Genomic DNA, 13,353 nt, shown 5'->3' with positions numbered 1-13,353 from the left:
ATACATTTAAACTTTGTTTTTCACAATTCCTGGCATTTAATCCTAGTAACAATTCCCTGTCTTAGGTCAGTTAGGATCACCACTTTCCCAGTGGGTCAGAAGTTTACATACACTCAATTAGTACTTGGCAGCATTGCCTTTAAATTGTTTAACTTGGGTCAAACGTTTCGGGTAGCTTCCCACAATAAGTTGGGTGAATTTTGGCCCATTCCTCCTGACAGAGCTGGTGTAACTGTGTCAGGTTTGTAGGCCTACTTGCTCACACATGCTTTTTCAGTTCTGCCCACAAATTTTCCATAGGATTGAGGTCAGGGATTTGTGATGGCCATACCAATACCTTGACTTTGTTGTCCTTAAGCCATTTTGCCACAACTTTGGAAGTATGCTTGGGGCCATTGTCCATTTGGAAGACCCATTTGCGACCAAGCTTTAACTTCCTGACTGATGTCTTGAGATGTTGCTTCAATATATCCACATAATTTTCCTTCCTCATGATGCCATCTATTTTGTAAAGTGCACCAGTCCCTCCTGCAGCAAAGCACCCCCACAACATGATGCTGCCACCCCCGTGCTTCACGGTTGGGATGGTGTTCTTCGGCTTGCAAGCCACCCCCTTTTTCCTCCAAACAGAACGACGGTCATTATGGCCAAACAGTTCTATTTTTGTTTCATCAGACCAGAGGACATTTCTCCAAAAAGTACGATCTTTGTCCCCGTGTGCAGTTGCAAACCGTAGTCTGGCTTTTTTATGGTGGTTTTGGAGCAGTGGCTTGTTTTACTGTGGATATAGATACTTTTGTACCCGTTTCCTCCAGCATCGTCACAAGGTCCTTTGCTGTTGTTCTGGGATTGATTAGCACTTTTCGCACCAAGGTACGTTCATCTCTAGGAGACAGAACGCGTCTCCTTCCTGAGCGGTACGACGGCTGCGTGGTCCCATGGTGTTTATACTTTCGTACTATTGTTTGTACAGATGAACGTGGTACCTTCAGGCATTTGGAAATTGCTCCCAAGGATGAACCAGACTTGTGGAGGTCTACAATTCTTTTCTGAGGTCTTGGCTGATTTCTTTTGATTTTCCCATGATGTCAAGCAAAGAGGCACTGAGTTTGAAGGAAGGCCTTGAAACACATCCACAGGTACACCTCCAATTGACTCAAATGATGTCAATCAGCCTATCAGAAGCTTCTAAAGCCATGACATCCTTTTCTGGAATTTTCCAAGCTGTTTAAATGCACAGTTAACTTAGTGTATGTAAACTTCTGACCCACTGGAATTGTGATACAGTGAATTATAAGTGAAATAATCTGTCTGTAAACAATTGTTGGAAAAATTACTTGTGTCACGCACAAAGTAGATGTCCAAACCGACTTGCCAAAACTATAATTTGTTAACAAGAAATTTGTGGAGTGGTTGAAAAACGAGTTTTAATGACTCCAACATAAGTGTATGTAAACTTCTGACTTCAACTGTATATTGACACTATCACAATGTTGCCTTGATGTTGCATAATACAGTTACAATGACCGCAAACCAAATCTGTACATCAAAAACAGCTTGTGAAATTGTTGAAACATAAAATGTATTTTTACATACGACATATAACATGTACACACTGAAACCCATGTGGTAGAATAATATAAAGCCTATATTTACCAGTATATCCAACTTTCCAAACTAATTTATATGCTATTATAAACTGGGTGGTTCGAGCCCTGAATGCTAATTGGCTGACAGCCGTGGTATATCAGACCGTATACCACGGGTATGACAAAACATTTATTTTTACTGCTCTAATTATGTTGGTAACTTGTTTATAATAGCAATAAGGCACCTTGGGGGTTTGTGGTATATGACCAATATACTACAGCTAAGGGCTGTATCCCGGCACTGCGCGTTGCGTCGTACTCAAGAACAGCCTTTAGCCGTGGTATATTGGCCATATATCACACCCCCTCGGGCCTTATTGCTTAAATATATAATTCTACTTTGTACATTTACTAAACGGTGAATACAAACAATGAGTAGCCTACATACAGTGAAGGTGCCCCATAGCTCAGTGGTGGACCTCAACAACCTGAAGTCATCCCAGAATAACACCTATGTCAGTATTCATCCCTGACCTTCGGACCAAGCCAATTTATTACATCCTAATAAACTGGGGTTATTTTCCATGGGCCAAAGGTACAGTGGTGTAGCCTATTTAGCTAACTTCTGATTTCAGTGGTAACACATTACAGACATCGCTACATTTAACAACTTCGCAGATATGAAACAAATAGTAGGCATCCTGTCTACAATATATGACAAAGTGGCACTTTGGTGAGCATAAATGGCCTGTATGTTTATATTAATGAATCAAAATGTATTTTCATGTCAAATCGCCAGCTGGCAACCCATCCCTTATGGGATTAATTGACACATAAACAAACATTACAATAATTCACTGTGATAATTCAGTGATGATTCTTCTTCTTTGTATTTAATAATGCTCTGAGGTTTAGGCTAGGTTCTCTTCTGTGTTGTGTTTCCTGTGTGCTTGGTTCTGATTGTTGCGTACCACCTGGCTGATGCAGTAGTCACTCTCCTGGCCCACCTCTGTCAGGCGGATATCACACTCCACCATGCTGCTGTTGTGACACATGCCCTCCTCCAACACTTTACCACCATCCTGAATGAACACAGACAACACAAACAAAACACAATGCACACGGCAGTAGGTTAATACACCACAGACGTTGTATGATGCCAAACGCATCATCATCACCACAGTTTTTGCTCAGTACTGAAAGTGCGCCATTTTGAAAAGCTGACATGGACACTTTTTTAGGATTGTATTAACAGTGGACTAACACTAAAATCTAGTTTATTTAAGTCAGATTTTCACTTAGTCTCCCACTGACATCAGTGCATTATTAAGTGGGAGTTAGGATTCTCACACTGCCTGACATCACACCGTAATCTCACTCTGGAGAATCTTGGAACAGCTGGGGTCAAGGCTACATGGTATGTAATAGGACATGAAGGATGGTTTCAGTCCTTGAAACCACTGGCTGAATTTACTGTGGGCTACGGTGTCATACAAGGTCTCACCAATGGCCTATTGTACTGTCAACAGTGTTTTATTGTCATGTCTGAGACAAGCGTTTTTCTATTTCAGCGTACACTATACCAAGGTCAGACAGACATTTTGATGCACGTGACAGTTTTGCTATGCGGGTGATTTTTCACCCTGTGCATTCCAGTTCCACTTCCTGGGATAAAACTGACATCTGAAAGGGGAAACTGCACGAGAGAGAGGGAACAATACATCCCATTGGAAAACAACTCCTACTTAGCTTTCCATTATTGTGTATTTCTGGCATGCATATGAATAATTGAAGATGCAAACAGCTTGGATTGTAGAGCTAACATTTGCCTGTTTACTTTCCCATTGGAACCAAGTCTGTATGAAACGCCCTCTCTTTGTTGCATGTTTGATCCGTTATTTGTAGTTGTTGAACTGTAGTACCACCTGAAAGGTGTTTGCAGCAAATATAAAGTGGATGCTTTGTTATGCCTACCATATTACAACTTGACTTACTGTTAAATTAGTGACATTAGTTAAATGTTGAATCAGTAATATGTTTCACTGAATCTAAAGTTGAATGATCTAAAATAAAACAACCTTTAAAACAGTACAGTATTATACATACAGCAGACAGATCATACGATGTAGTTTGTGTCTGAGGTAAGTGCCAGCACTCACCATACCCAGCCTGTTACAGGACAGGTTGATGCTCCTCAGCGTATTATTCTGGACCAGGACTTGGGACAGGACCGTGGCTGTGGGCTCTGTCATTTCGTTGCCTCCCAGGTGCAGCCATTTCAGGGTGCGGTTCTTCAGCAGGGCCTGGGCGATGGCCTGGCCCCCCTCGTCTCCCAGCCGGTTCAGACGCAGGTTGAGGGACAGCAGGCTGGAGTTCTTGGTCAGGGCGTAGGCTATAGCCTGGGCCCCCGGCCCCCGAATGTTGTTGTCGTAGACAGTGAGGCTCTCCAGCTTACTCCTGGTTAGTTTAATTTACATTTTCAATAATTACAGAAGAAAATGTGATAAAAGGGAAGGATGAAATAGTATAACAAATGTATCAAAATAAAGTTTTTAATTAAAATATGTAAATCATTATTTGAATATGTTGGAAACCCGTTGTATAAAAGTGATAATGCCCTCGAAGCCGGTGTTTGGAGAATATATTGGCATTGTTTGCCGGACCTCGACTTCATCTTGGGCCTAACAACACCCGTGCCATTATATCCTCCAAACACCGGCTTCTCTGGCATTATCACTTAAAGGGAACACAAGCAGGTGAGGTAGGCAACCTGACAAAATCCCACCTGTTGAGCAGCTTGCCGATGGCCCGGGCGCCCCGGTCCCCGATGAGGTTGTGGGAGAGGTTGAGCTCCCTGAGGGACGGGTGGTCCAGGAGGTTGTTCACAAGCTGACGACACTTCTCGTCATCCACTTTGCTTTGGTGGATCCTCAGCACCTGCGACGATAGCATAGTATGGGGCGGGTAGATCTACGTGTTAAAAAATATATATAAAACAGCAAGCTGGAATCAAACGTCATTCTTTATACATAAATGTTATAATATACACTGCGTGCACAATTGTTAGGCAAATTATATTCCTCGGGATTAATTTACTGTTGAACAAACACAATGCTCTCAGTCAATCCAAAATGTTATTGAACCTCAAACCTGAATGTTTAACCAAGGAAAAGTGAGTTTTGTCTTTCTCAGGGAAATATATAAGTGTGCACAATTATTAGGCAACTATTAGTGTGCAGAATTATTAGGCAACTAAATTACAAAAATAATTTCTCTCAACTCACTTGTTGATTCTCAATTTTGTAACAGATAAGTAACACAAAATGACAATTATATAACATTTTTGGCCTTTCAAAAATATTCAGTGACCAAAATAGCCACCCTTATTTTCAAGAACTGCCATGAGCCTTCCATCCATGGAGTCTGTCAGTTTCTTGATCTGTTCACGATCAACTTTCGCTGAAGCAGCAACCACAGCCTCCCAAATGCTGTTCAAAGAGGTGTATTGTCTTCCCTTACTGTAAATCTCACGTTTGAGAAGGGCCCACAAGTTCTCAATAGGATTTAAGTCATGTGAGGAAGGGGGCCAGGTCATTATTCAGGCGTCTTTGAGGCCCTTGCTGGCTAGCCAAGCAGTGGAGTACTTGGATGCATGTGATGGAGCATTGTCCTGCATAAAGATCATGGCCTTCTAGAATGCTGAGGACTTCTTCCTGTACCACTGTTTGACGAAAGAATCTTCCAGAAACTGGCAGTAGGTTTGGGAGTTGAGTTTCAGTCCATCTTCAACCAGAAAAGGTCCAACTACCTCATCCTCAATGATAGCAGCCCATACCCTCCTTCACCTTGCTGGCACCTGACTCAAAGTGGTGCCCTGTGTCCATTACTGATCCAGCCACGGGCCCATCCATTTGGTCCATCAAGAGTCACTTTCATTTCATCTGTCCATAAAACCTTTGAAAAATCTGTCTTCAGGTATTTCTTTGCCCAATCTTGACGCTTCAACTTGTGAATCTTATTCAGTGGTGGTCTTGTTTCAGTCTTCTTGACCTTGGCCATGTCTCTGAGCACTTGACACCTTGTACTTTTGAACACTCCAGGTAGGTTGCAGTTCTGGAATACGGTGGCACTGGAGGATAATGGGTTCCTGTTAGTTTGACGTTTAATTCTTCTCAAGTCTTTTGCAGTTAATTTGCACCTTTTCTTCCCCATGCGTTTTTTGCGCCCCAGTTGACTATTCGCAACAAAACGTTTGATTGTCCGATGGTCACGCCTAAATAGTTTAGCTATTTAAAGAGTGTCGCATCTGTCTGAAAGGCATTTTACATTTTGGGCTTTTCAGTGTCAGTTAAATCTATTTTTTGGCCCATTTTACCTGAGGTAATGAGGCTGCCTAATAATTATGCACACCTTGATATAAGGTGTTATTCACTTTCGCCACACCCTCCCTCATTACACAAATACATATCACCTGAAAATGATTAAATCCAATAAGCGTCCAAGTTTATATGGTTTGGAGTTCGAAAATGTGAATAGAAACAATGATAAGATCAGAATACTCACTTGCCTAATAATTGTGCACGCAGTGTATAAAACAGCAAGCTTTAATCAAACGTCATTCTTTCCTCTGATAGAACAAAAAGTGATGCTGTGGGCTATTATCTTTTAACAGTTTCGCTCAATTCATTCTGATCAACCTAGCAATTACGACACATCCCTCACTATTGTCACTGGTTGCACTAATTTAACAGTTTGTCTACATAAGCTGGTTCAATCATTCATGACATTACCCTGAATAAGGCACAGTGATGCCGAAACGTTGGTGTTTTTTTACCCAATAAATTACTAGGAGGATATATATATGGATTGTGCGACTCTCTTTGTTTTTATAGCTTAGTTTATTTTCCGTTAGTCAGCACCTCTACACTAAATCATTTTCTCTGGGTGTGCGCCAGCTCATGCTTTTTATGTTATGCCATGTAGCTAAGAAGCAATGAATCCCTGTGTTGTAGCATAATAACAGTTGTGCCATACAAGGACAGGTGTTTAGGGTTTCAGCCTCAGGCATTGTACTTCCTTTGATGTAAGTAGAGAATTATAATACATCTGTGATACTGCAGTTTGTTTCACCTCATTTGAAACAGAATCTTTGTTACTGATGCTTACTGAGGAAGTGTATGACACAGAGCAGAACAGAAATGCCCCAGACAACCTGACTCCATCCTGTATAGGAAAGCAGAGCAACGAAGCCAAAGGGCACCATGCCAGTGAACACTGAGAGGGAGTCGATCGATACTCACCCTCAAGGTCTTACAGGACTTCAAGGCCTTGGCCAGCGACTCGCAGTCGCGGAAAGTGAACTCAAAGAGGTTCCACTCAAAGTTCATGCCGCATCCCTTGACCCGGTAGACCACGTGAAACTCCTCCAGATGGCTCAGCTTGTCCAGCAGGATGCCAAAGTCAAAGTGGTCCATGGATGGCCCATCCATGCCCATGTCGCTGGCCGAGTCCGAGTTGTCGTCGTCCTCCGACTTCTGGGGCTCCTTGATTGGCGGCATCAGCTGTGAGATGTCCAGCCTCTTCACGTAGTTCCGGCACAGAGGCACCATGCCCAGCACCGTCTTGGGGTCAGTGACATTAGGAATGTAGAGTTCGATGATGTTCTCCAGGTGCCTCTCAAAGAACATGCGCTTCCAGCTGTGGCCGTATGAGGAGACGTCACACAGGCTCCAGCGCTGTTTGCAGCAGCGCTTCCAGTAGCCGTCGTCGCTGATCAGGTTGGCAGTCACCTGCAGGGGCAGGGACGGAGAGAGCCTCTCCAGGACAAAGTCTTTGTGCCTGGGAAGAAGTTCTTCGAGGATGGGCTTTTCTGTGACCAAGAAATAGAGGTTGAATTATGTGATCAAATAAACAACTGACTTGATTAATTGACTGAATAAATAACGTAGAACATATATAATAAAACATACCCTCAAAGTTTCTCACTATGTGTTGCAGGCAGAGGTTGGATAAAAGGGGCACTACAGTGAGGGACCACTCTGGATCTTCTGCAATGATCCTGCGCATCTTCCTGGGGTCTGCAGCCAAGTTGAGTTTTGCTACTGGGGGATACATGCGAGCCCCAGGAGACTTGGACATTGTTGCAGTCATGCTTGGGAATTTTGGGGGGAATTACCTGTTCAATATAAGAACAGAGTTTAACCAGAGAGAATTCTCAAAATGCAATGTTAGAGTTTGCAAATAAACCATAGTCAAATATAGTATTACTGCCACATTAATTTAAATATATCACAAACACTTTTGAGCAGGGATTCTGTAACTTGTTAGGCCCTATCTATCTAGCCTTCCCTGTGGCTCAGTTGGTAGAGCATGGTGTGTGCAACGCCAAGGTTGTGGGTTCGATTCCCACGGGGGGCCAGAACAAAACAACAACAAAAAAATGTATGAACTGTATTCACTACTGTAAGTCGCTCTGGATAAGAGCGTCTGCGAAATGACTGAAATGTAAATGTAGTTACCTTGAACTAATGCTGGCATTATCAGCCCTTCCAAACATGAGAGCTAACGTTAGCCTAACTAAATTAGTAATTTATCAGCTAGCTAACTTTAGCTAGCTAAGTTACTTGACATAGCAGGATATCTAACTTTAGCTAACCACAGCAATGCATAGCTACCTAAATGCTGCAAATTCTCGATTTATCTGATAACGAGTGCACATGTTAGCTTGCTAGCTTACCTTGTTTTGCCTTGGGTCGACCGACGTTGCCGTGGTTACAAACAAGCACATTTGCTCGCGGGGGAAACGCCCACGGTGGGAAGCGGTTTCCACTAGAATCCACAGCCACAAAGGCAAAATTGGCTATATCGTAAAACTGTATGAAAAAACATTTATGTCTAGTGGTAGTCATACGTTTAGCAGTGTCGTTAGGGTTAGGTTTCACATTGAATTTTAAGAATATAAATTGTAGAAGTAGGCAGAGTTTAGCCATAATTATTACTTTGTTGCATCAGGACAGTCAAGCAGGCACAATCTGGGCATTTGGTTGCAATGCGCGTAATACATCCATATACTGAGTGCATGAATGTTTAACTATTATTTTATTATTTCCAAAACCAGAATTATGCATAATTGTTTTACTTCAACATAAAGTCAAACAAATCACAATTCTTAGGGGTGACCAACATGTATGCAGTAGCCAACAGCAGATGTCCAGGCCATTCCCTCCCTCCTGTCTCTATGGTCCCCCAGGAGTCTGCTTCAGTTTTGATGTCAGCAGCCAAAAAGAGTTTGCTTCCATGTGCATCATTTATATTTGCATAAAACATTTTAAATTAGCGGTAGAAGTACTGGCTAGTTAGCAGGGTTAGAAAAACCAGTACAAGATGTTGATAACACCCTACTACCCCAACCGACATCCTTAATGAAGGTAGCCAGTAGATAGATACAATAATTATCATTTATTTTATTGACCTGTCTGTTTTATGAAATCAACAATGAGTGGGTGTCATGATTCCCCATTCGTGTACATATAATGCATTCACAAAAAGTGTACAATCCCAATCTCAGGAGTTAGGCAAAATGGAATTCAAAAGAAAATCTTGTTAGTTTGGCTTAGGTGGCTGTAGACAACAGTATTTGCCAGTGTTTCCCTTGCCACAACATGTTATTGTAGCCAGAGGTCAGTTGATTTCCTGTGGCGGTGAATGACCCAGCCATGTTGGGTGCTGTCAACGGCAGGTGGTGTCCATGGGACCTGCTAAAAGAAGAGAAAACCCAAACTTCAATATCTTACTCTCAGGGTAGTCACACCAAAGCAACACAATACCAGTGAGCAGAACAATGTCTCAATTCAATTAATGGTAGAAAGCTGACATCCAGCGTGCCTTTGTCTCAGAATGTAATGTCATGACTGATGATAAACAGTGGACAAAATGTAATGTATTGATAGAAAGTGAACAGTGCTAGCTGCTCACACACTATATTGGTTACGTCTGGCACATATTGTGGCACCTGGTCGTTGACCTTGTTATCCGGCTTGGATATCTTGGTGACTTTGATCATAGGAAGGAAGTGGGCCTGCCTCGGAATAAAGGGGTACCTCAGGCCGTCGGTCTTCAGACACTTAGTGTGTATGCGGTCACCCTTATAACCATAAGGACAGCAGTGGACACCATCCAGACAGCACACGCTCTAGGAAACAGCAATATACAAGTTCATGTTTTGATGCTACACATTTTGAGTAGAAATGTTTAACAATGCTGTTTATAGAAATATGACAAACTTTACTGTGTAGTTACTAATGTAAGTAGAACGTAACAAGCATTAATTACATAGTAGTCTAATAACAAAACTGAATAACGACAATATATTTTTACAATATATATTTATCCTGTTATCCAAGATGTAAAGTTACAGTAGACCAGGGGTCTCAAATTACCGGCCTGCGGGCCCAGATTCACAAAACACGCAAAACCGTCTCACGCAAAAACCATGTAATGACCTTGGTTATATCTAAGATATAAAATACTTTTATCCGTAGGTTCTTTTCAATGTGCTACCACCTTTAATAACATAAATGCCAACGAACAAACAACATGCGACTGAATGCTAAGTAGCCATGTCCTCCCCCCAAAAAATTCAATTAAGAATACATTTCTTCTTAAGAAGGTTTTGTGAATCTGGGCCCTGTGGGCCAAATGCTGTCCTCTGGACTTTGGGGAAGAAGATCAAATGTGGCACGAAGGCAAAATTAGCTTGAGACCCCTGACCATGAAGCCAACATACAAGCAGAAAGACTACTCACAGGGGAAAATGGACAGCAGCTCCACCCGCCCTCGGGGTGACGGCAGCAGGGCAGATATTTGAGCCATCACAGTGCACCATAGAGACAGAGCTCTCCACTGCTGCAGAATTGCTGCAGCATTGCTCTGGGATGATATCACACTCAAGTAGGGGAGAGACAGGAGAGTGTGGTTCCTCTGCAGCCACCTTGTTCAGCATGGGCACACTGCTCTATGGTTGGTCATATTTCGCACACATCTGTTCTGTGGTGTTGCAGATGTATCCGGACAGGCAACAGTGGGTTATGTTAGAGTAACACTACTTACAAACACACTGTCTAGGAAAACAAACATAGTGAAAATAAAAGTTATGAGGTGGTCTGTGAATACCTTGTAGTGCATATGTAATGAATCTCTGATACCTCTCAGTGAGCTCTGATGAGGGTCTTCGTTTTGACCGAAAAGTTGGTTTCGCCATTGAAGAACTACATTTACACTAGTGGTGTCAAATTTGTTTAGTACTCATTCAGGGAAGGGACAGCAGGCGTATCTTCCATTGGTCATACAGCAGGTTGACTGATCAGAGCAGACCCTGCCACCACTAACACCAATGCAGCAATATTCCACATCTAAGGACAAAGAATAAAGAAGTGTTATAGAAGCATTGTTTAATATGCCAAGATTGAAATTAATTATATTGTAGCATACTGAATTATTTCAAATTGCAGTTTCACTTACCAGGTAAGGTAAGCCTATGAAACAACGTAAAGGGCGACTCCTGAAACAACGGAATTAAACAACGTAAAGAGTGACTCCTCAAACAACAGAATTAAACAACGTAAAGGACGACTCCTCAAACAACGTAATTAAACAACGTAAAGGGTGACTCCTCAAAAACAACACATCTTTTTATGCTGCATAGTAGATTTAATCTAACCACTTTTAATAAGGACCTAACTGACCTAACCTGATGTCAATGATACTGACCTCAATTAGGGCTAATTTCTTTATCCAGTGTGTTTTTAAGTTGCTGACACCATTCAAACCAATGAGGGTTCGGAACGTTATTGCCAATTATCTCAGAATGATCTTTTTGCAGATAGAACCTTATAGTCCCAATCTCTCAAAATTGGTTGTTGATGAATACCCAAATGTTCAATTATGCAACAAGGATATTCCATTGCCCTCGTTAGTTTAACTGGGTGAGGATTAAAGGTGAGGTGAGGATTAAAGGTGAGGTGAGGATTAAAGCCTAAAAGCACTATGAACAAGACAATTTCAGCCAGTAGAGCTGATTCTCATCAGCGAAAAACCTTTTCCCTGATTTATGTTCAGCTGAAGCTTGGCTGGCAGCTCAAAGACATCCCTGCAGGGAACCTGCACAGTCATGTCACGCCACGTCTCACAACAAAAGACTATACACGTGTAATTACAATTACTGTCTGCCATCTTTGTTTCTGTCTGTAATACAACATTATATAAATGACCCTCAAAGCACTCGTTTGAGTAAATTACTACTATCCAATCATATAGACCTACTGCTCTTATTAAACAATAATTTGATTACATCACACCAAACTACAATGTATGAATGTTATAAGTATTATCAATCTTACTCAGAGGCTGCCTTAGCAAGGCAAAAAGGTGAAGAAGAAAAGGACAGGGCTTGGGCAGTGAGCTGTGCTTGGTGCAGAGTGGAGTGGACACAATTGCTTACCCTGCATGCTACGCAACACATACTGTACACACTCAACACACAGAACTGTGGATGCAGTGTAGCTGTGTGCCATGATCCTGCTGTGTGGACCATTTGTGAGCAAGCTGGCAGATGGAACGAGGATTTTGGATAAGATGCATTTGGAGAGGATCCATCATCCATCCCAAAGCATCTAAACAAGCAGATTCTCTAGTCTAAAACCGTGCTGGTACTTCAACACATTAATGTCTTGCTGCAAGAGAGAGGCTTTATCATGTGTTGAATGAAAGAATCACACACTAAAACATATCTTAAATCAAATCAAATTTTATTTGTCACATGCGCTGAATACAACTGGTGTAGACTTAACCGTGTAATTCTTGCTTACGAGTCCTTCCCAATGATGCTGCAGAGTAGATTTTACAAATAATAATACACATTAAATAGTAACACAAGAGGAATAAAATATCATACACAAGAATGGAATGATATACAGGGACTACCAAGACAAGATGCCTTAGCAAGGCTCCCTGTGGCTCAGTTGGTAGAGCATGGTGTTTGCAACGCCAGCATGGTGTGTGCAACGCCAGGGTTGTGGGTTCGATTCCCACGGGGGGCCAGTACAAAAAAAAAAAGAAATGTATGAAAATGTATGCATTCACTACTGTAAGTCGCTCTGGATAAGAGCATCGACTAAAATGTAAATGTAAGGTCAATGTGCAGAGGTATTTGAGGTAGATATGTACATGAAGGAAGGGTAAAGTGACTAGTCATCAGGATATATATATAAGAGTAAAATAAAGAACAAAGTATTACACGTTAGAACAAAAACACACAACCCAATAATGACGATTGATTTAGAGCCATGAAGCCTATCTGAAGAGTTGGACAATAAAACCTAAATAGGGGAACTTTTGTTACATCACTTTTAGGTTACACTTTAATACTATACATTCTCCCAGACGCCGCAGAATAGATAATAAATTGCAGTCTAGACACACAAAAAACCCCAGCTAGATCAGCCTTACAAAATCCCCCAATTATGCCATCCTCAGTCTATAACAATGGTCACCAAGGCCTGGAGTTGACCGTCTATGACAGGAGCCAGTGCTAGTAGGTCTTATCATCAGCTGCAGCACTAGGGAGGCTCCGGTGAGGCGGGGCTGGGACAACAACAAAAGACAAAAAGCTGATGGGTCCTAATGTTGTCTGTAACCCTCATCTGGAGTCTGTGTAGCTACCTCTCCCTGATTCCCCCTACACTCTGTTCTACTCCAGCCACGGTTC

At 42.0% G+C, this 13,353-nt stretch overlaps 1 protein-coding gene across 2 annotated transcripts; it reads right to left on the bottom strand.

Annotated features, from left to right (window-relative positions):
- Positions 1-1,553: 1,553 nt before the first annotated feature.
- On the bottom strand, positions 1,554-8,619 carry drc5 (dynein regulatory complex subunit 5). Of its 2 annotated transcripts, none has more exons than XM_014144006.2 (6): positions 8,326-8,619; positions 7,559-7,764; positions 6,890-7,458; positions 4,375-4,526; positions 3,749-4,046; positions 1,554-2,671 (listed from the first exon to the last, which is right to left on the bottom strand). In XM_014144006.2, the coding sequence occupies exons 2-6, from the start codon at positions 7,737-7,739 to the stop codon at positions 2,501-2,503; spliced, it is 1,371 nt and encodes a 456-aa protein (XP_013999481.1). In that variant the 5' UTR covers positions 7,740-7,764; positions 8,326-8,619; the 3' UTR covers positions 1,554-2,500. The 2 variants fall into 2 exon arrangements, with proteins under 2 accessions (XP_013999481.1, XP_013999482.1); XM_014144007.2 differs by lacking the exon at positions 8,326-8,619 and adding an exon at positions 8,108-8,316.
- Positions 8,620-13,353: the final 4,734 nt, after the last annotated feature.

The sequence above is a fragment of the Salmo salar genome, chromosome ssa15 (assembly GCF_905237065.1).
Source record: "Salmo salar chromosome ssa15, Ssal_v3.1, whole genome shotgun sequence".
Taxonomy (NCBI): Eukaryota; Metazoa; Chordata; class Actinopteri; order Salmoniformes; family Salmonidae; genus Salmo; species Salmo salar.
The sequence above is the reverse complement of the archived record's forward strand: the minus strand, read 5'-3'. Positions and strand labels throughout refer to the sequence as shown.